Here is a 23,102-nt window from a genome sequence, read left to right as displayed (position 1 = left end):
GGTTGGCACCCCAACACCTTCAGTAATCATTCCTTCCTGCAACAATGCACATTGGCAAAAATGTACTATCTACAAGATGTACTTCATTACCTTCTGCAGCTCCTTCAGCAGTGCCTACCAAATTTGTCATCTCTGCCATGTAGAAGAACAAGGACAGCGCTCATGGTAGCACCACAACCTGCAATTTCTCCTCCACAACATACACCATCTTGACTTGGAACTATATTGCTGTTGCTGCACTGTCATTTGGTCAAAATTATGGATCACTCATTAAGTGCTGTGGGTGTCCCTACACCCAAGGACTACAGCAATCCAAGAAAGCAACTTGGCACCACCTTCTCAAAAGCAATTAGAGGTAGGCAATAAATGCTGCCCTAGCTGGCAATGTCCATTTGCCTTAAAAATTTTGTTTTACAAGTGACAGTGGCCTTATTATCTTATATTTGACAGTGATTTTTGTTTTCATTTGTGCTGGAAGGGTGAGCAAATCAAGTTTCGTAGGAATTCAGATTTAACATTTGTGTAAAATATAAGTTTAGCATTTACATTTGATTTTATTTTACACAGAATGGTTTTGCTGTTGTCAGACCGCCAGGACATCATGCAGAAGAATCCACTGCAATGTAAGTTTGTACCAAAAATTATTTGAGGAAAAAAAATGAACTCGACATTTGAAATTAATTTCTTCAAGATTACATACCACATTCCTACATCTTTTGATAGAAGTTGTCTTCATAGAACTGATACTAAAATAAACCACGTTCTCTGCACATATCATTCACGTGAAATTCAAAAGCACTCCTACTGGATAATAATGTTATTTTATGTTGACTATTGCATTTTAGATAGCAATGGTTCAATTTATTTCTAACTTGCCGACGGAAGTAAATGAACTTCAAATATTTTAAAGTTCCTTAGAAATAACATATTTCAATGATTGTTATAAACTGGAAGGGCAATTTTGAATGTACCTTGCACACATTTGGACAACTTGATGTACATGATCTTCAAATTGGTTGCTTTTTTTTCCCTATCAAAACATAACCCTGCTAAGCAAGGTAATTGTTATTCGCTATTGATTAAATTTATCTTTTTCATTCATTCATATTCTTTTACAGGGGATTTTGCTTTTTCAATTCCGTTGCAATTTCTGCAAAACTACTTAAGCAAAAACTTAACGTTGGAAAAATCTTAATTGTGGATTGGGTATGTATTTCTATCTGCTAAAAAACATAAGCAAAAATTATTTTAAACGTGGATTTTTCCCCGTGTTTGTTGCAGTTTGATGTCTTGCCCAAGGAACTGAACAATTCAACTTGAATTTTACTTCTAGAGAGTTTATTAAGGAATGATTTCATCTTATGGTCTACTGAAATTTAAGTATCCAAATTCTTGAAGCCTAAGGCAAAACAGTGTGTGAGACATGGCTTGGCTAATTAAAACGTAATTTGTAAGAAGATATAGAAAATTAACTGAAAGAAGACAGTTCCTTATTTTTGTTTTTGAAACTAATATGTTTGTTTCCATTATTTGTAGGATATTCACCATGGAAATGGTACACAGCAGGCTTTCTATAGTGACCCTAACGTGTTGTACATTTCTCTTCATCGGTATGATGATGGAAATTTCTTTCCTGGCAGTGGTGCCCCAGATGAAGTGAGTTACTGCCAACTATGAATAATTTTATGTTTTTTTGTCCTTTGAGTATAATATCCCTTTGAAACATTCAAAATATATTTTTGTTATCGAGCTAGCAATCTCTGTTTATTACATTTATTTTGCTTTTATGTTCTAAAGTAGCTTGATTTGAGAAATGTGCAAGGACCCAGTCCTATTTATTATTAAAATGATTCTTTGAATGAATTTAAAGTAACTTTTTTTGAATACTTCTGCTCCAAGATTCTGTAAAATGTCCAGAGCAATCAATTGATAAATACACAAACTAATTTGATTTATAACTTGCAGAACAACATATTATTTTTCAGACGAAGGAGTTGCCTTTTTAGCAGCTATTTAGTTATTTATAGCAATGTTTGCTGTCTCTGCAACTGCAGGGTGCACACTGACCACGCATGCAATAGTGGTGCCTGTGACATCAATGTAGAGAAGTTGGTTGCCTGTATCAAATAAAATGGATAAAGAGTGGGACAGGAAAAAATGCTCAGCATTTCAAGCACCATCAGAGGAGGAGGGGATTCGACATTTCAGATTGGAACCTTTCATCAGGATGGGAGAGGGAAAGGGGGTCTGCAAAATATGTAGAGAGAAAGGGTGAGCCTGGGGGAAAGGTGAGTGGAATGGCAATAGGTGGATGCAGGCAGAAGATTGTTGTGATTGGTCAGTGGGAAGAGTGGAGCGGATAGGTGGGAAGGAAAACAGACAGATAGGGTCAGATTGAGAGGGAGACCTGGGTCTGGGATGAGGTGGGGGGGGGGGAGCGGAGATTTGGAAGTTGGTAGATTCTACGTTAAGGCCGTATGGTCATAAGCTCCTGAGGCAGAAGATGAGGTGTTCTTCCTCCAGTTTGCGTGTGGCCTTGTGTAGATGTGGTGGAGGCCCAGGATGGACATGTTGTTGGGGAGTGAGAGGGAGAGTTGAAGTGGATGGAGACCAGAAGGTAGGGTTGATTTGAGCATACAGACTATAACTGTACCCTGAACCAATTCCCTGGTTTGTGCTCAGTCTCTCCGATGTAAAGGAGACAACATTGGGAGCAATAGATGCAATAAATCCTGCAGATTTGCACATGAATCTCTGCCGGACTTGGAATAATTCTTTGCGGCCTTGGACGGAGGTGAAGGGGAAGATGTGGGGGACAGATTTTGCACCTCTTGTGGCTGCAGGGGAATGTTCTGGGTGTGGAGGAGGGATTGGTGGGGAGTATGGATCTAACAAAAGAGCCGCGAAGGGAATGGTCCCTGTGAAAAGCGAATGGGGTTGGAAGGGAAAAATCATTTTTGTGGTGGGGTTCAGACTGTAAGTGACGGAAGTGGCAGACGATGATGCATTGGACATTGAGATTAGTGGGGTGGACTATGAGGACCAGGAAATTCTACCCTTGTGGTTGGGGGTGTATTGTTTGAGGACAGAGGTGTGGGAAATGGAGGAGATGCGTTTAAGGGCATTATTGATCACGGAGGAGGGGACAATTGCGGTCTTTGAAGTAGAAGGACACCTGGGATGTCCTGGAGTGAAATTGCTCATCCTGAGAGCAGGTACAGCGGAGGCAGAGGAACCCTCACCTGCATCTTCTCCATCTCCCTCACCTCTGCCCTCAAACAAACCCCACCAATCACAAAAAAGGTAGAGTTCCCCTTGTCCTCACATTCCACCCCACTAATCCCCAAGCCCAATGGATCATCGTCTGCCACTTTACATCACCTGCAGTCTGACTCCACCACTAAAATGATACTTCCCTCCCCACTCCTATCCGCTTTTCAGAGGGACCGTTACCTCCGTGACTTGTTCCTTAGGTCCACACTCCTTCCAACCCCTCTCCACATCCAGAACCTTCCCCTGTGGCTGCAGGTAATGCAAAACCTGCCCCCTCATCTCCATCAATGGCCCCCAAGGAATCATTCCAAGTCCAGCAGAGATTCATGTGCATTTCCTTTAACCTGATGTATTGCATTCATTGCTCCCAATGTGGTCTCCTCCACATCAGAGAGATCGAGTGCAAATGCAGGAACCAGTTGAGGGAGCATTTATGGTCCATATGCTCCAATCAACCCCACCTCCAGTCACCATCCATTTCAACTTCCCCGACAACCCGTCCATCCTGGGCCACTTCCACCATCAAGCCAAGTCTTACACAAACTGGAGAAAGAACTCATCATATTCCGCCTCGGGAGCTTACAACCATAAGGCCTTAACATAGAATTCACCAACTTCCAAATCTCCCCATATCCCCACGTCATCCCAGATCCAGCCTTCCCTCTCCACCCACCCCTTTAACCTGACCCTACCTGACAGTCTTCCTTCCCACCTATCTGCTCCACCCTTCCCACTGACCAATCACAGCCACCTCCTACCTGTATTCACCTACCGCCATCCTGTGCACCTTTCCCCTACCCCCGCCCCAGCCCCATTTATTTCTCAGCTACCTTCCCCTCCCCCAGTTCTGATGAAAGGTTCCGACCTGAAATGTCAACTCCCCTCCTCTTCTGGCGCTGCTTAACCTGCTATGCGTTTTCGAGCTCCACACTTTATCCACTCTGGCTCTTCAGCATCTGCACTTCTCATTATCTCCAAGTGTATCAAAGAAAACTAAATTGAGCTAATAGTTATGCAGAAAACACAATTTATCTCAAACTTTGGTAAATATTTAAGTTCTAAGTTGTATTAATTGAAATGTTCAGTTCTTGTGTGGAGAAGCAAATAAGACAGCAAGTGAAGAATCTAGGGAACAGTGATAGAGTCAGTGAAGGAGATGGCAAGTAGAATTGCAAGAGCGATGATGAGTAGGGCAAGTCATTGTGTGGTGTGTGTTCAAAAGACAATAAATACATGGGGGAGGAGGTGGCATGGGACGTAATGCCTCTGGATTAATAATTCAGAGCCCTAAGATAATGTTCTTGGGATAACGGTATGAATTTTAGGGTGTAGGTTGCTCGCGGAGCTGTAGGTTTGATATCCAGACGTTTCGTTACCTGGCTAGGTAACATCATCAGTGGCGACTTCCAAGTGAAGCGAAGCTTTTGTCTCCTGCTTTCTATTTATATCTTTCTCCTGGATGGAGTTCCTGGGGTTTGTAGTGATGTCATTTCCTGTTCGTTTTCTGAGGAGTTGATAGATGGCATCTAGATCTTTGTGCTTGTTTATGGCGTTGTGGTTGGAGTGTCAGGCCTCTAGGAATTCTCTGGCATGTCTTTGCTTAGCCTGTCCCAGGATAGATGTGTTGTCCCAGTCAAAATGGTGGGGTTTTTTTCATCCGTGTGTAGGGCTATGAGGGAGAGGAGGTCATGTCTTTTTGTGGCTAGCTGGTGTTCATGTATCCTAATGGTTAACTTTCTTCCTGTTTGTCCTACGTAGTGTTTGTGGCAGTCCTTGCATGGAATTTTTATAGATGACGTTGGTTTTGTCCATGGGTTGTACTAGGTCTTTTAAGTTTGTTAGTTTTTATTTTGTTTTGTTAGTTTGACACCTTTGTCATCAAAAACGAAACAAGATAGAAGAGACATTTAACATCATCAACACCCTCACAGGCATAAAGTTCACCAAGGAGGAAGAAACTGACAACAAACTCGCATTTCTGGACGTCACAGTAGAAAGAAAGGAGAAGGGAGAATTACAAACCTGCGTATACAGAAAACCGACAAACACTGACCAAATACTCAACTACACCAGCAACCATCCCAACACACACAAACAAAGCTGTATCAGAACACTATTCCAACGAGCCACCACACACTGCAGCACAGACGAACTTCGAAAAACAGAGGAGAACCATCTATATGATGTATTCAAGAAGAACGGATACTCAACAAACACAATGCGCAGCTTCCTCAAGAACAAACCACGACAAGCAGACAAAACACAGCCAGAAATCCTAACCATCTTACCATATATCAAAGAAGTTTCAGAAATGACAGCCAGAAATGACTACTGAGCCCCCTCGGAATCCTAGTAGCACACAAACCCACCAACACTCTCAAACAGTGAACAAGGAAATCTCTTGTGGATTGCCACCTAATGTTCTGTCTCCATCTCTGCATGTGAATCAACACTCCTCCATGTGGACCACCATTTTGGAAGAAGCCCTGACAGTGGCAGGGTACAGAATGTGTGCTGGGTGAGGAACTTCAGTGTCCATCACAGAGAGTGGCTAGGTATAAATTGTATAGTTAAAGTGAATATTGGATGTCTTAGATGATGAGATTGGGGAATTGGTGGTGAGGGACATAAAAATAGTAGCGACACACAATCAGTATTTCACCTCAGTTTTCACGTTAGAGATGACTGAAACCATCCCGACAGTAACAGGTAATGCAGAGATTATAGAAAAGGAGGAACTTAAAACAAGGAATTGCCATCACTGGGATAAAGGCTAACAAGTTCACAGGGCTTGGTGGCCTACCATAGAAACTTAAAGGAAGTAACAGCAAAGATAGTGGATCCATTGATTACCGTATTCCAAAATTCCCTCGATTCTGCTAAAGATTCCAGTAGATTAGAAAAATAATATGTAATACTCTTAGTCAAAAAAAGGAGGGAGGCAGAAATTAGGAAACTATAGACCAGTTTAACATCTGTCCTAAAAATTCTTAAAATCTTTGAGGAGAAAGTGAAGACTGCAGATGCTGGAGATCAGTGCTGAAAATGTGTTGCTGGAAAAGCACAGCAGGTCAGGCAGCATCCAAGGAGCAGGAGAATCGACGTTTTGGGCATAAGCCCTTCTTCAGGAATTCTTAAAATCCATTAGTAAAGAAGTAGTAACAGAACAATTGGAAAGTGAAAATGTTATCCATCAATGTCAGCATGATTTTATGAAGGGTAAATCCTGTTTGTCGAACTTGCATGAGTTCTTTGGAATGTAACAAGCGAAGTGTATAGTGGGGTCCCTGTAGATGTCCTGTATCTGGATTTCCAAAAGGCATTTGATAAAGTGCTCCAGAAAAGATTGATACACAAGATGAGATCACATCGGCTTATGTGTAATATACTAGCTTGGATAGAGGTTTGGCTAACCAAAAGAAAACAGAGTTGGGATAAATGGTTCTTTTTATGATTGACAAGCTGGGACTAGTGGTTTGCTACAGGGTTTGGTCTGCAGGCCACAACTATTTACAATCTATATTAATGTATTGGTTGCTGAATAGAATGTCATGGCCAGTGTTGCAGATGACACTAAAATAGATTAGTTACAATGAAGAAATTGGATTAAGGTTAGGAATTTATAAGAAATTTACAAATGATAGTTTAGGTGATTTGACCAAATTCTTGCCCATGGAGTTTAACAATGGGTGTTTGAGGTTATCCATTGCGGTCAGAAGAATAAAAAGACAAGTTATTATCTAGATGCAGAGAAAGCTTCAAATTTTTCGGTGCAGAGGGATCTGAATGTCCTTAGGCATGAAAGTTAGTTTGCAGGTACAGCAGGTAATAGAGGACAAATGGAATTTTGGCATTTGTAAAAAGAATCAAATATATTAGTAGGAAAGTGTTGTTGCAACTGGTCGAGCTAAATGGCAGGTAAGGTATGAGAACTGGATTGTCTACTCCTGCTCCAAGTTCTTAGGTTCTAGTTGAGCCTAAAGGGCGCATATGCTAAACTGGTCTGCAGTGGTTGATGGGGAAATCAATACAAGGGATCAACGTACATAACCTTGTCCGCATTGGTATATATATATTGCACAAGCATGTGTCCATGATGTTGTTGGTAGAATTAATTACCACACAGATAGTGTGGAAATGAAGTCATGTCTTCATGTTGAGCATACCCTCCATCATGTTGTGTGGCATTCCTACCAAGCCAAATGAGACTAGCAACTCAAACGGGGCATCCATGAGGTGTTATGGTCTGTCAGCAGCAGCAGAATTGTATTCAAGCATAATCTATAACTTCATATCCAAGCATATTTCCTGCTCCACTATTGCCATCAAGCCAGGAACTAAACCCTGGTTCAATGAAGAATGCAGGAAGAAATTCCAAGAGCGTCACATGACATACTTAAAAATGAGATGTCACTCTGCTGAAGGTGCAACACAGGACTACTTGCATGTCAGATATAATCAACAGCATGCACTGGACAGGGCTAGTTGATCCCACAACAAACAAACCATCTAAACTCTGAAATCCTGCCACATCCAGTTGAGACTGACCGTGGACAACTGAACAACTCACCAGTGAAGGCTTCATGAATATTCCCATCCCCAACAACGGTAGAGCCCAAACCTTAATGCGAAAGACAAGGCTAATTTGTTTAAATTTATTTTCAGCCAGAAGTGCCAAGTGGATGATCTACCTGGCGCAGGTTATTGGCATCGAGTCTGTCCTGTTACTCAGAAGGGAAGGTGGAAGAGAAACAGCATTTGTCATTGGAAACTCCATAGTTAGGGGTCAGGTAGGAGGTTCTGTGGGAATGAGAGAGACTCGCGGTTGGTGTATTGCCTCCCAGGTGCCAGGGTTTGTGATGTCGCTGATCATGTTTTCGGGATCCTTGAGGGGGATATAGGCACCAACAATATAGGTAGGAAGAGAGATGGTGATTTAGGGCAGAAGTCCAGGGAGTTAAGCTGGAAGCTTAGAGCTAAAACAAACAGAGTTGTTATCTCTGGTTTGTTGCCTGTGCTAGGGAAAGAGAGGAATTGAACACATGGCTACAGGGATGGTGCAGAACGGAGGGTTTTGGATTCCTGAGTAATTGGGGCTCTTTCTGGAGTTGGTGGGACCTCTACAAACAGGACAATCTTCACCTGAACCAGAGGGGTACCAATATCCTAGGGGAGAAATTTGCAAATGCTCTTCAGGTGGGTTTAAACTAATTCGCCAGGGGGATGGGAATCGAGACTGTAATTCGAATATATGGGAGGTTGAGAGTAGTGAAGTCAGAACTAAGATTTCAAGATCGCAAGAAGGCACCGGCAGGCAAGAAGTTGGTTTGAAGTATGTCTACTTCAACGGCAGGAGCATCTGGAATAAGGTGGGTGAACTTGCGGCATGGGTTTGTACCTGGATTTCAATGTTGTGGCTATTTTAGAGACATGGGTAGAGCAGGGACAGGAATTGTTATTGCACGTTCCGGAATTTAGATATTTCAGTAAGAACAGAGAAAATAGTAAAAGAGGGGATGGTGTGGCACTGTCAGTCAAGGACAGTATTACAGTTGCTGCGAGGATGTTTGAGGACTCGTCTACTGAGGTAGTATGACTGAGATTAGAAACAGGAAAGGAGGTTACCATGTTGGGAGTTTTCTATAGGCCTCCAAATTGTTCCAAACAAGTAGAGGATAGGATAGCAAAGATGATCCTTGATAGGAATGAGAGTGACAGGGTAGTTGTTATGGGGGACTTTAATTTTCAAAATATTGACTGTGAACAATACAGTTCAAGTACTTTAGATGGGTCAGTTTTTGTCCAGTGTGTGCAGGAGGGTTTCCTGACACAGTATGCAGATAGACCAACAAGGGGCAAGGTCATATCAGACATGCTACTGGGTAATGAACCCAGCCAGATGTTAGATTTGGAAGTAGATGAGCATTTTGGTGATAGTGACCACAATTTCGTGGTGTTGACTTTAGTGTTGGAAAGGGATAGATATATACTGCAGGACAAGTGTTATAACTGGGGGAAAAGCAATTACAATGTGATTAGGTAAGATTTAGGATGCATAGGATGGGCAAGGAAACTGCAGGGGATGGGCACAGTTGAAATGTGGAGCTTATTCAAGGACCAATTACTGCAGGTCCTTCACAAGTATGTACCGGTCAGGCAGGGAAGAAGTTGTTGAGCGCTGGAGCTGTGGTTTACTAAGGAAGTTGAATCTCTTGTCAAGAGGAAGAAGAAGACTTGTATTAGGATGAAATGTGATGGCTCAATTACAGCGCTTCAGAGTTACAAGTTAGCCAGGAAAGGCCTAAAGAGAGAGCTAAGAGCCAGGAGGGGACATAAGAAGTCATTGGTGGATAGGATCAAGGAAAACCCTCAGGCTTTCTATAAGTATATCAGGAATAAAAGAATGGTTAGAGTAAGATTAGGGCCAATCAAGCATAGTGGTGGGAAGTTGTGCATGGAGTCAGAGGAGAAAATGGAAATGCTAAATGAATACTTTTCATCAGTATTCACACTGAATAAACACACTGTGGTCAAGAAGAATACTGAAATACAGGCTACTAAAGTAGTTGGGATTGAAGTGCACAAGGAGGAGGTGTTAGCAATCATGGAAAGTGTAACAATAGATAAGTTGGAGCAGATGGGCTTCATCCTAGGATTCTCTGGGAAACCAGGGAGAAGATGACTGAGCCTTTGGCTTTGATCTTTATGTCGTCATTGTCTACAGAAAGAGTGTCAGAAGACTGGAGGATAGGAAATGTTGTTCCTTCTTTCAAGAAGAGGAGGAAAACAACCCTGGTAATTATAGACCAGTGAGCCTTACTTCAGTTGTCGGTAAAGAGTTGGAAAGGCTGATAAAAGATAGGATTTATAATCATCTAGAGAGGAATAAGTTGATTACGGATAGACAACATGGTTTTGTGAAGGGTAGGTCATGCCTCACAAAACATATTGAGTTCTTTGAGAAGATGACCAAACGGGTGGCTGAGGGTGAAGTGGTTGATGCGGTGTATATGGATTTCAGTAAGGCATTTGATAAGGTTCCCCATGGTAGGCTATTGCACAAATACGGAGGCATGGGATTGAGGGGGATTTAGCAGTTTGAAACTTAAGTTGGCGAGCTGAAAGAAGACAGATGGTGGTGGTTGATGGGAAATATTCATCCTGGAGTTCAGTTACTAGTGGGTACCGCAATGATCTGTTTTGGGTCTACTGTTGTTTGTCATTTTTATCAACGACCAGGATGAGGGCATAGAAGGATGGGTTAGTAAATTTGTGGATGACACTAAGGTTGGTAGAGTTGTGGATAGTGACGAAGGATGTTGTAGGTTACAGAGAGACATCAATAAGCTGCAGAACTGGGCTGAGAGGTGGCAAATGGAGTTTAATGCGGAAAAGTGTGAGGTGATTCACTTTGGAAGGAGTAACAGGAATGCAGAGTACTGGGCTAATGGTAAGGTTCTTGGTAGTGTAGATGAACAGAGGGATCTCAGTGTTCCTTGAAAGTTGCCACCTAGTTTGATAGGGTTGTTAAGAAGGCATATACGGTGTGTTAGCTTTTATTGGTGGAGGGATTGAGTTTCGGAACCATGAGATCATGCTGCAGCTGTACAAAACTCTGCTGCGGCCACATTTGGAGTATTGTATACAGTTCTGGTCACCGCATTATAGGAAGGATGTGGAAGCTTTGGAAAGGGTTCAGAGGAGATTTACTGGATATGGAGGGAAGGTCTCATAAGGAAAGGCTGAGGGACTTGAGGCTGTTTTTGTGAGATAGAAGGTGGTTGAGAGGTGACTTAATTGAGACATATAAGATAATCAGACGGTTAGATTGGATGAACAGTGAGAACCTTTTTCCTCAGATCGCGATGGCTAACACGAGGGGACATAGCTTTAAATTGAAGGGTGATAGATCTAGGACAGATGTCAGAGGTAGTTTCTTTACTCCGAGTAGTAGAGTAGTGGAACGCAGTGCCTGCATCAGTAGTAGACTTGCCAACTTTATGGGCATTTAATGGTCATTGGATAGGCATATGGATGAGAATGGAATAGTGTAGGTTAGATGGTCTTCGGATTGGTTGCACAGGTCGGCATAACATTGAGGGCCGAACGGCCTGTACAGCACTGTAATGTTCGATGTTCAATGTACCTCGACTGCATCCTGAGCACCCAGATATCACAAATGGCAATCTTTAATTAATTTAATTCACTCCACGATATCAAGAAACAGTTGAAGGGACTAGATATTGCAAAGACTATGTACCTTGACAACATTCTGACAACAGGAATGAAAACATGCTCCAGAATCAGTTGCAATTCTAGCTGAGCTGTTCTAATACAGCCACACACTGGCATCTACCTTGAACGTGGTAAATTGTCCAGGTATATCCTGTGTACAAAAAGCAGAACCAATCCAAACCGGCCAGTTACAGTCCTATCAGTCGACTCTCAGTCATCAGCAAAGCAGTAGAAGGAGCCATCGACAGTGACATCAAGCAGTATTTGTTCAGCAGTAACCTACTTTCTGATGATCTGTTTGGATTCTACCAGGACCACTCAACTTCTGACCTCATTACAACTTTGGTCCAAAGATGAAAAAAGCTGAATTCCAAAGGTGAGGAGAGTGTGGCTGTCCTTTGCATCAGTGCAGCATTTTTAGTATGGCATCAAAGTAGCACTTTGGCATAAAGGACCACTTGCAAAATTAGGAGACTAGTGAGAAGCAAGTGGAAAATTCTCACTTGGTTGGAGTCATATCTAGCATTGAGAAAAGTGGTTATGATTTTTGGGAGATCAAACACCACAGTGCCAAGCCATCACTGCAGGATTTCCTCAGGGTAGTGCCCTAGGCCCAACCAGCTTCATCAATGACCTTCCTTATGTCATGTTTAGAAGTGTTGATGATTGCATGATGTTTAACCTTACTCGTAATTCTCAGGTAGCAAAGCTACTTATGATTTTATGTGACAAGACATAGACAACATTCAGTCTTAGCTTACTAAGTGACAGGTGACATTCACGTCGCAGAAGTGTTCAGAGAGAATCTAACTATCAGCCCTTGATGTTCAGCAACATTTCCATCATGAAGTTTACTAAATAGCAACATCCTGGGTCTGACCATTGACATCAAGCTGAGCCACACCAGCTATATAAATACTGTGGATACAAGAGCATGCCAAATGCTAGGAATTCTGTGACAAGACCTCCTCACTCCCTACTGAAGGTCTACTATCCACAAGACCTAAGTCAGAATTGTGAAGGAACCCTCTCCACTTGCCTGGATGGTTGCAGCAACAACACTCAAAGCTCTGCACTATCAAAGACAAAGCAGCCCATTTGATTAGAATCCCCCCAGCTAATACATTCTATGTTCATTTCTTTCACCGTTGATGCACAGTTCCAGAAGTGTGTACCATCTAAAAGTTGCACTGCACTTACTTACAAAGACTCCTCCAATAGCAGCTTTCAAATCCTTGACCTGTACTTCCTAGAAGGACAAGGGCAGTAAATGCATGGAACACCACCTGGAAGATCACCCACTGCAAGCCACACACCATCCCAATTTGGAACTATTTCACAGTTTCTTCACTGTTGCTGGGTCAAAATTTGGAACTTTTTCATGTTCCTACAGTTCAAGGATTTCAGCAGTTCAAGGATTTCAGCAGTTCAAGCATTTCAGCAGTTCAAGCTTACCACTTGTTCTCCCTGGCAATTAGGAATGTTAGGCAATAAATGCTAGCTTGGGCAGCACCACCTGCATCCCATGAATGAATTTTTAAAAAGCTGCGCAATGTGTGGGGGGAATGCTTGTCAAATTTGTGTTTCAGGTGAACAATGAAGATGTCAGCAACATCAAACTCATGTTCTAATGCCGTGGCTGGACTTTGAGTTTTAATTTAAGCATTGTAATGCTGTAATAATATGCTAATGTATTTTTTTAGGATCTATATACTTGAGGTTTTGTCGAGTAAAGCAGTGTTACCTAGATAAATAAAAAATTTAGCATGTTCCTCTTTAAGCTGATATTGAAATGGTGTGCTATATGAACATCTTTGCAGTAATTGTGCATTACTGCTGCAGCCGCCAACTCTGTATCCCTTGACCTTACACACCAGTCATGTATGTGAAAAGCTGATGTCAGAGTCACAAAATACATTCCCCAGCTCCACCCCCCCCCATCATACAAATGCTTTGTGTCATCGTCACACTGTGTTCCCTACTTAAACAACAAAAACACTGCTGTCAGAGAGACTGCAGTCACAACTCGTACTGATATTGGCATTCTAATGATATTGCTATTCACATTCATCCACTCAGACAAACTGAGCTTCAACATACAGTGGTATAAATTTAACATGTCAACAACAGAATTGAGTTCTCAAATCTCATTCCACTCGAGCAAGCCACAAACAAGCGTAACCCAAAGTGGGAATTTGTCAGCAAGGTAACGTTTTGTCAGATCCAATGAAACCTCTGTATAGAATTCCAAAACCTAATGCATATTACAATATTGCAATTCACGAAGATATTCCATTGTTCCTGTACTTGCTCACTGACAAAAATCTGATCCCTTTCAGCAATAGAGATGCACAGTTTCTTAGAGAAGACAAGTTTCTAGCCAACTGACGTGGACAACCCATATTGGATGCTCTGACTTCCTCACACACTAACAAGTTTTTCTGCTGTAACATGCGTTTCCTCAACCTGAATTCGCTGTAGTGTGATTGACAAATTGGGGGTGCTGTTTCTAAAGCACGAATTTTTAAAACGTGTGTTGGCTGTAACATGATTACATCACCAACACTTTAAGCACTATTTCTGAACCACAATTTTTCCACAACGCAGGGGTTGCACAAGAACGCGACCATCATGTTATAGAAGAATTGACTGTACTCAGCTTGAAAGAAAGAATGCTATTATGATATGGCCTGAAAATGGTGGCCAGCATAAGTTAATTGTCATTATCTTCATTTAATGACTGTAATTATGAACCAAGAAGAGATTATGTACAAAGAAGAGATGCTGTTCTTGACTCAGGATTTCCCTTGAAGGTTGACTGGCCAAAATACATTAGGCATTTCTCTCAATTCCACACTGGAATGCAATAGGAATAATAAAGGCATTCTTTTCAAGGACAGTTCAACTGGGCAATAAATGTTAGCCTTGCCAGAGATGGTCAAATCCCATGAACAAATGAAAAGAAAATTCATCAAAAAAGTGCAAGTAGTTTGTCTATTGATTAAATTTGTATTTCAGTTTATAGCACTTAGAGTTGAACCAAAGGCTGAAATGTTTTAATATCCTTGGTGTCCATATCTTCCTTAGAGCTCTAAGAATAATTAAAGTCAGGGAGCAAAAGTTTCTATTTTTGATCTGTTGCATGTGATTTCGTTTTTGAAATTTGTTTAGAGACATCTTCGTTTTCTTTCATAACTTTTTTTAAAGGTTGGAACAGGACCTGGAGTCGGATTTAATGTCAATATTGCTTGGACAGGTGGTGTGGATCCCTCTAATGGAGATGTGGAGTACTTGACAGCTTTCAGGTGAATTTTTATTTGCATGGAGCTTTTGTGCAAAAACCTTTTCAACACTAACAAATTTAGAAAATGCTTTTCTTGATAACTAAAGTTCACCTGGCATTGTAGCAATTCTCTCCATACCTATATATCCCTGCATCACCTACATGTCATCTTCTATTTATCCATAACACCCTAGATGTAGCAGTCTTCCACTAAAATAAATAATGCAATTAAAATCCAGACAAATTCATTAGCATCGCACAAAAAAGCTTTAATTTAAAAGCCTGATGATTAAATATTGATTGATTGCAGCAATTAAGTTATTTTTCTGAATCTCATAATTATTTTACTTCCAGTGAAATCAAGCTTAGAATATTGCTTCAGGTGTTCACCTGCATGTAATTAACACCACAGCAATTTGAACTGGAGCAGCTGAGCTGGGGCTGCTAGTTGTACAGATGGTGTATTTAGACCTGCTCATCTTGTAGTTTGCGCTCTGAAGAACTATCTATAAATACTTCCTAAATCAGTTGATTCTGGGGGGGGGACAAATCTAATAAAGTGCAGGAAAAAAAATATAGCAAAACGTTTCATTCAAAGGAACTAACATTTGGGAAAGGGAGCTTCCAGGAAATGGTCAAGAGCCTCAGGCAGGGTAACACTAAACAGACTAGAAGCCAAATTTTGTTGCTTGCATGCTACAGGGTCAGGCTGAAGTTGGATCAGATAATTGAATATAATGAAATCCAGAAGGCTGCCCTTTTTCCTTTTTGCATACCCAGCATATCACAAATTTTGTAGACTTAGGTTTGTTCTTACACTTGTGTAGTTCCAGCTGCTGTCTTTGAGGCCATCATTGTTTGATGTTAGAAAATTATCCCAGTGCTGTTTTCAATCATTGGAGTTCAGCTGACTTTTACTGACTTTAAAGGCCATATGTCTGCTGTTTTCTTGTTTGCAAACAAAAAAAAGGTGCAAACCTTGCTACATTTATAACAAGGTTTTGAATAATAACAAGGATGATGGCAGATGAATTGAATTGTTGCAATTTTGCTGCATAAATTTGAATGTTACGAGAAAAAAAATTTTATCTACTTTTTTTGGTTTTACTAAACATGCGTTTCTTAGACTGTTTATAGTAAGCTCTCGGTAAGGTTAATACAAGTACTGATAATGTAATTGTTTCTAAAAATCCTGTTGTTATAAGGACCTTGTTCTTGCCATCAGAGCTTTCATTTTATTGACCAGAATTGACCAAGATTTTGTTATCTTTGGGTTCCAGGAACCTGTGTGGCAGCAGAGCCGGACATGTTTCCACTGTGTTTGCCGTCATGTATTTAGTGCGTCCTATAGAGAAAGAATGATTATATCTACATAGGCACTCATTCGTCTGTTCAAACATCCTCATGATAAAACAGCTCTGTTAGAAATCTATTAATATATAGTGCAATCCTATGGTATGAAGATAACAGTAGACAGGTTTGATTTCTTCTCTCCTAGAAAATGGTAACTCATTGTAATTTAGTAGCGCCTTTGTTAGTGACAATTCTTTATGTATAGTCCTATATGACCATGGAAGGTATTACAACCACATTGAATCCTGTTATTATTTCACTGCTACATATGTAAAATTTAAAATAGATTGGACAATAAATGGGAACTGAAGGCCCGACAGAATCCCTTTGCATTCCTGGCTCCCACCCAAGCTTGAAGACATTGAGGCAAATTCTCGTGTCTTTCTACCTGGTATAATTTAGACCAGCTAACTTGGTAGAGAACAAGATTTGATTTGGAATTTTACTGGATAATTTGGCACCATGATATGCTATATAATGCATTTAGAGTATTATTTTATTATTTAAGCTATACATGTTGAATTAACTCCTGCATTGAAAACTACATAAAGAATGAACTTTCTTTAAAACTGATTGCTTGACATATTGAAAACAAATCTACATTTGGCACACAACTGCCAGAATTGCATGTGCTTTCTATATGCCACGGTGCCAATACATTTGATGATAAATGCTGTTGGACTAAAGTTTACACCATATGGGCATGTGTTATTTGTTAGTCTAGAGTCACTTAAATGTGAGTAGTGACCACCTACTGTTCAATCGCTTCATGGGTATGAACTCATTCTTGAGTTTAAGGAAACTGCTTCCTGAGTGGCATTAAAGAGACAGTGTCCCTTTTATAAATCTGAATGGACTGGAATTGAAAGCTATCAAAAATTAAATCTATACAGTACAATCTGTTAGTACTTAAAATGAACAGTAAGTAAGCTCTTTTCCAGTGAGATAAATTGGAAAGGGATGGGCAATAAATGTTGGCATAGCCAGTGATATCCTGATCCCAAGAATGAATTAAACTAAACTTGAATGGTCGGAGTTCTTTTTTTCATGGTTAGTAGTAAAATTTCTGGAGACAAGTTAGTGCTTCCTGCATCACTTTCAATTATAGCTATATATAACCTTTGAATGTGAAGCATTTGTGCTTATCTGCAGTCCAGAACTATGCAACTTGATTTTTTTTGTTTTCTAGGACGGTAGTGATGCCCATTGCCAATGAATTTTCTCCTGACGTTGTGCTGGTATCTGCTGGCTTTGATGCTGTGGAAGGCCATCCCTCACCACTTGGTGGATACTCTGCGACAGCCAAATGTAAGTTGTCACACCAAAATTTGGCTCTTGAAAGTTATTTTGCTAGGCCTTCATGTTAAGACCAACTGACCACTGGCTTGTTGGTAATGCTGTTGACTGAGCCAGAAAGGAGGAGTATGGACCCTACTCTCAATGATCCCAATGAGGGGAAACCAAAGCAGTAGCTCTGAAAGTTAGTTTGGAAAATTTGAACTCTTTTAAGGTTGATCACTCCCATTATTAAAAAACTGGCTTTAACTTATTACATTTGCTGTAGCTTACCTCTTGCTCTGAACATGAAAATTCTAAGTATTTCAACTGAGACTTGAGTTGTTAGCATCTTCCACAGGGCAGACGCAATGGATGAATGGATATATAAATATCTTCTGCATCATGGCACGTTTCTCCCTTTGGGAGTCTGAAAATATGTTTCAAACGTTAGGGTGGGTTTTCTTTAGATTAGATTCCCTACAATATTGAAACAGGCCCTTTGGCCCAACAAGTCCACGCCAACACTCCAAAGAGTAACCCACCCAGACCCATTCCCCTACATTTGCCCCTGACTTATGCACCTAACACTATGAGCAGTTTAGCATGGCCAATTCACCTGACCTGCACATCTTTTGGATTGTGGGAAGAAACTGGAGCACCCAGAGAAAACCCACGCAGAAAGGGGCGAATGTGCAAACTCCACACATAGTCACCCGAGGCAGGAATCAAACCCGGGTCTCTGGCTCTGTGAGGCAACAATGCTAACCACAGAGCCACCATGCCACCCATGTCTGTCAGTGCTTTTGTGGTTCCTCCACAATTTGAAAAAAGTGCTTTAAATCACTTTCATTACATTTCTGGAGGCGATGAGAATCTTATCAATCCTGGGTTCCAACCTTAAAGAAATATCTAATATGCAGAGTTAAGCGTTTTTGTTATCACCTCAGGTGACAGAGTACCTGAAACAGTAATTCACTTTCAACTTTCAAAATTTAAATGATGTTTCTATACTTATACTTTAGAAATTATCTTGCACCCAATTAATTAAAATTCTCTCAATTTCTTTTTAAAATGTAATTTACAACTTGGAAAATTCCAAATTAAGCCTGCAAGCCCAGTTAAAACTGTTTAGCCCTAAAATAAAAGATATGTATGGCCCCAGTTGATTTCATTTAAATAAATAAATACGTTGCTCTCTTTTTGACTGAGTATATTTAAAAAAACTAAAGCCTAATTAAATGTACATTTTTTAAAATTATTGCACTACTTCAATTTTAAAAGTATAATTAAACTTTGAGTATCACAGCACAGAGACTAAAATAAGATAGAGAACTTGGAAAAAATCAGAATGTAAATTTGAATCATAATTTCAAACATGTGCCAATTTTAGAATTGTGTCTGACATGCAAAATCTGTTTGCTACCATTAACATTACAGTTTCTAGTTCACTGCTCAAATTCAAGGTGAGACTTTTTTGTTTAGCAGTTATATAATTAACAGGAGCTATTATTCATTGCTGATCACCAAGAATCTAACCTGAAAAACTGTTGATACAAAAGTGGCTGTAGAGAGAGACCTGAGTTGAATATGGTCATTAGTGCACAGTGTAGTGTTGAGCCTATTCCATTTGCACCCAATAGGTTGCGACCAACAAAAGAGCTATGTTCATGATTAGATTAGATTACTTACAGTGTGGAAACAGGCCCTTTGGCCCAACAAGTCCACACTGACCTTCCTAAGATTAACCCACCCAAACCCATTCCCCTACATTTACTCCTTCACCTAACACTACGGGCAATTTAGCGTGGCCAATTCACCTACCCTCTCATTTTTGGAGTGTGGGAGGAAACCGGAGCACCGAGAGGAAACCCACGCAGACACTGGGAGAATGTGCAAACTCCACACAGACAGTTGCCTGAGGAGGGAATTACATTTCTGGAGGCGATGAGAATCTTATCAATCCTGGGTTCTGGCACTGTGAGGCAGCAGTGCTAACCACTGTGCTACCGTGCCGCCCACTGTGCTACCGAACTATTATTCATTTTACATTAGCTCCTACTTAACAAGGTTAATGCACACAGTACAGTTTTTTTGTAATATTAAATAGCTCATTTTATAAAGGTGGAATGCTAGATTTCTTTTCTATTCTTTCACTATCTTTGATTTAATTCTGAAAGAGAAAAGATTTGAAAGAACTGTATCAGTATAACAACAAAATAGCTATTAAGTGGTTTAAAAAAAAAGACCATTAGGAATCCCATTTAATTCAGGCTGAAAGTGTAATAGTGCAGGACTTTTTTTTTCTGACTACTTTGCCGCATAATAGGGAATTGAAATCTTATTTTTTTATTTACATTTTTCATTGTTCTTAAGAGTCTATCATAAATCAAATGTTGTGGAAAAGCTTGTCTTATTTATATGGCAGAAAAAGGAATAGCTTGATCAATATCAATTAGCTTTCATCCTCTGATCTTTCCCACTACAGCAGATATAAATGTACAATTAAATGACATCCACATTCTTCAATGTGCTTGTAGTGTTATATGCTCTTGGGAAATAATTGATCCCACTACCTTTCAGCACCCAGATTTATGGGCTGTACGTGGTAAGACTGGAAAACTATTGAAGTTGTGACAAGTACAAAATTAAATCATAATTCAAGCAATAGAATGGAACAAAAATCAATGCTGACTTCATTTTCTCTTTACTGAAATTAAATTGTTGAAATTCAGACACTACTTGGAAATTTAAGAGAATAACTCCCATGTATTTGAAATTATTTTTGTAATCATTTAGCTTCAGATTTGCAATAATTAGTGTAAATGTTAAACTACTAGTAAGAAATAAGCCAACAATGTGTGAAAAAGCTTTTCACTATGGCCAATGGCTGCAATGGTTTGGGAAGAGGCATCAAAGTCAAAACAGCAACCTGTAATAATTCTTGGAAGTTTGTGTGCGGCATTTGTAGATGGAAGGAGACTAATGTTGATGAACTGACATTTCACAGCAAAAGTCTAAACATCTTCAAAGGATTTCCATGTCCAATCATTGACCTTATCAAATAAATATAAAGGCTGTAAGTTTGAAACATGAACATGAAAATCACCATTATATGCATAATAGTTGTACTTTCAAAGAATTAGGGAAATAGAATTAATTTACATTGCTCTATGTTTTTAATTATCCTAAATTATGTTCAAGATATGATTTCATTTCATGATAGAATGTGTTTCCAAGTTTACCATTCTCAAAATGATTGTGTGCAGAAAATAGGGAGAAGAAATTTTCTTCATAAATGTTAGTTTATGTGATTAATATATATTTATTTCTTAGGTTTTGGCTACCTGACCAAACAGCTGATGAAGCTAGCTGCAGGACGTGTGGTTCTTGCTTTGGAAGGAGGACATGATCTCACTGCCATCTGTGATGCATCCGAGTCCTGTGTTTCAGCCCTGCTGGGTAATGAGGTATGCACAGTCAAAATCAAAACCAGACCATGTTGTAAACATTCTACGTTAACTTAACAGGCATAGGTGCTAAACTGACAATCCATGCTTGATATATTGGAGTGTAGAATGTAATTTAAGTAAATAATGTCATTAACATTTCAGTGATTCAGCTAAAATCTCACTGTGTCTTTAGGACATTTAAACTTTTCCAATCAATTTTTTTTGTTAACGTACATACCGAGAATCTTGATGATCAAGAATGCATTACAAATTCAGTTAGTGGAAGCAATAACTCTTATAATTTAAAATCTCACTTTTTGAAAGTGGAAAATAAAAGTCACAAGGTTTTTTTTCCAGGCAATAGTGGCGTAATTAATGCTTGATTATAATAATGTATTATTTATTTTATTCCCTAGCTTGATCCTCTTCCACAAGAAATACTTCAACAAAAACCCAACACAAATGCTGTTGCATCACTAGAAAAAGTTATAGAAATTCAGAGTAAGTTGTCTCATTGCTCATAACCTAACCGCTTATTAACACATTGATGTAATAAATATCTGTCATAAGACTGTTTGACAATAATGCTGGTTAAAAAAATACTTTCAAGTTTTGAGCCACTTCTAAAATGGCTGTTCCTTAATGCCAACTTTACATTACAATGCTGCCAGCACTTAAAGCCCTGACTTGGGGAGGAATGTTGTAAAACAAACTTAACCAAAAATACTGCCTGCCACAGTGCAAGGTACATCCTCAAGGGCTGTGTTCTCTCCATACTTAAGCCACTAGAAGTGAGTGTAAACAACCTGGTAGGTCATTGGTATTTGTTCTGAAAGCTCAGCATGTTTGTCTGAGTTTTTGCCTTCCTGACCTCCACAGGCCATCAATTGCAGAGAATATTGCAAGCCACAAAATCAGGTTAATCCAATCAGCTGTGACATTATTGAATGGTAGAGCAGACTATCCTTGTTTTGTGTTCACAGGTGACAGGGGACACGTATAGTTCAGTTGTGGGGGGAGAGGTTACAATTGGCAAGAGCCAGAAAGTGTGATCAGGTCGGTTAGATATCCCTCTAATGGTCACAGGGGTGAGTTAGTAGTGAATTAGAGAGGTCAGTTTAACCAGTTTCACAGGAGTCAGATTCGTTTTCACTCCTCCATTCTCTCTTGATAAATGCTAAGTCGGTCATAACCCTTCAACTCTAACTCTGAGTTGAGCACTTTCTCAGAGGGTTCCAGACATCGGGTAATTGCTCACCAAAAGTTTCAAATTCTCAGGAGTCAGCTGTGTCAGGACTATTGCATTGACATGGTGCGTGTTTCTTTTTACACTGCTGAAGCAATTATCCATCAGAAAATCAAAGTGCTTGTTCCAAATCTGCCTATGCTTAAGGTATTTCTCCACAGTAAAATCAGTGCTTAACAGGCAGTAGAGGTGTATTTATCATAAACTCAGTGAATGTATTCAACCAACCAGAAAATGGTCCTGCGTTATTCCAAACTAACATTTATAGTGCTGTGGAAGCTGAGCTGAATTTGTGAATGAAGGCATTAATACTCAGCATTCTTATTAAGTATAAGGCCAGAACAGAGGTAGGCAGGGCAAACTTTAACTGAACAATGGGCTATCTAAAGAAAGTGATTCAGGTACAAGAAAGATCCAAAAGGGAAAGGAAAGACAAATAAATCCAGAGCTCCATGGATAACAAAGCTCATAGATTACAAATTAAAGAAGAGAAATGTGCTTATGAACAAGCATCAAAAAATACAATTGAGGACTGAGAAGAATTATGTAAGGTTGAAACAAAGTGAAAATCAAATTAGAAAAGCAAAGAATTATGGGAAAATGCTGCAGCCATCATGAAGGAGAACCCCAACATCATCTATAGGCACATAAATAGAAAAAGAGTGGTAAAAGGACTAAGGCAGATTAAAGATCAAAAAGGGGATTTAAACATGGAGGCAGGGGACATAGCTGAGGAATTAAATTATTACGTTGCATCTGTTTTTATGAAGGAGGTGGATGCAACACAGATCATGATGACGGAGAAGGCAACTCTGTGGCTAGAAGGGTTAAAAATTGATAAGGAAGGGCCATTGGATAGATTATTGGTATGTAAAGTGACTGGAGGTCCCAGAATTGCAATGATATTGTAGGAAGTAAGAATGGCAATTGCAAGCCCATTGTAGGATTTCGGTTTGCAAGTCTCCAGTGTTCCCAAAACTCAGAA

At 39.9% G+C, this 23,102-nt stretch overlaps 1 protein-coding gene and 1 long non-coding RNA gene across 15 annotated transcripts in view; one reads left to right on the top strand and one right to left on the bottom strand.

The window, feature by feature from the left end:
* LOC140465825 (uncharacterized) overlaps window positions 1-23,102 on the bottom strand; it is a 69,985-nt gene that overhangs the window by 7,363 nt on the left and 39,520 nt on the right. For 3 of the 4 annotated variants that reach the window (XR_011955158.1, XR_011955156.1, XR_011955159.1), the window contains exon 3: window positions 20,767-20,874. This is a non-coding gene — a long non-coding RNA (uncharacterized lncRNA). Of the gene's footprint in view, window positions 1-20,766; window positions 20,878-23,102 lie in introns of all 4 variants that reach the window. The other variant, XR_011955157.1, reaches the window with a different exon arrangement.
* Window positions 1-23,102, top strand: part of hdac5 (histone deacetylase 5) — a 361,492-nt gene that overhangs the window by 326,205 nt on the left and 12,185 nt on the right. For all 11 annotated transcript variants that reach the window (XM_072561648.1, XM_072561646.1, XM_072561640.1 and 8 more), the window contains 7 exons: window positions 568-623; window positions 1,119-1,206; window positions 1,537-1,656; window positions 14,716-14,813; window positions 17,334-17,452; window positions 20,756-20,889; window positions 21,288-21,372. In XM_072561648.1, the coding sequence (XP_072417749.1) occupies window positions 568-623; window positions 1,119-1,206; window positions 1,537-1,656; window positions 14,716-14,813; window positions 17,334-17,452; window positions 20,756-20,889; window positions 21,288-21,372 (700 nt within the window). The remainder of the gene's footprint in view (window positions 1-567; window positions 624-1,118; window positions 1,207-1,536; window positions 1,657-14,715; window positions 14,814-17,333; window positions 17,453-20,755; window positions 20,890-21,287; window positions 21,373-23,102) is intronic.

This window comes from Chiloscyllium punctatum, chromosome 42 (assembly GCF_047496795.1).
Source record: "Chiloscyllium punctatum isolate Juve2018m chromosome 42, sChiPun1.3, whole genome shotgun sequence".
Classification (NCBI taxonomy): Eukaryota; Metazoa; Chordata; class Chondrichthyes; order Orectolobiformes; family Hemiscylliidae; genus Chiloscyllium; species Chiloscyllium punctatum.
Note: the sequence above shows the minus strand (reverse complement) of the source record. Positions and strands in the feature narration are given on the sequence as shown.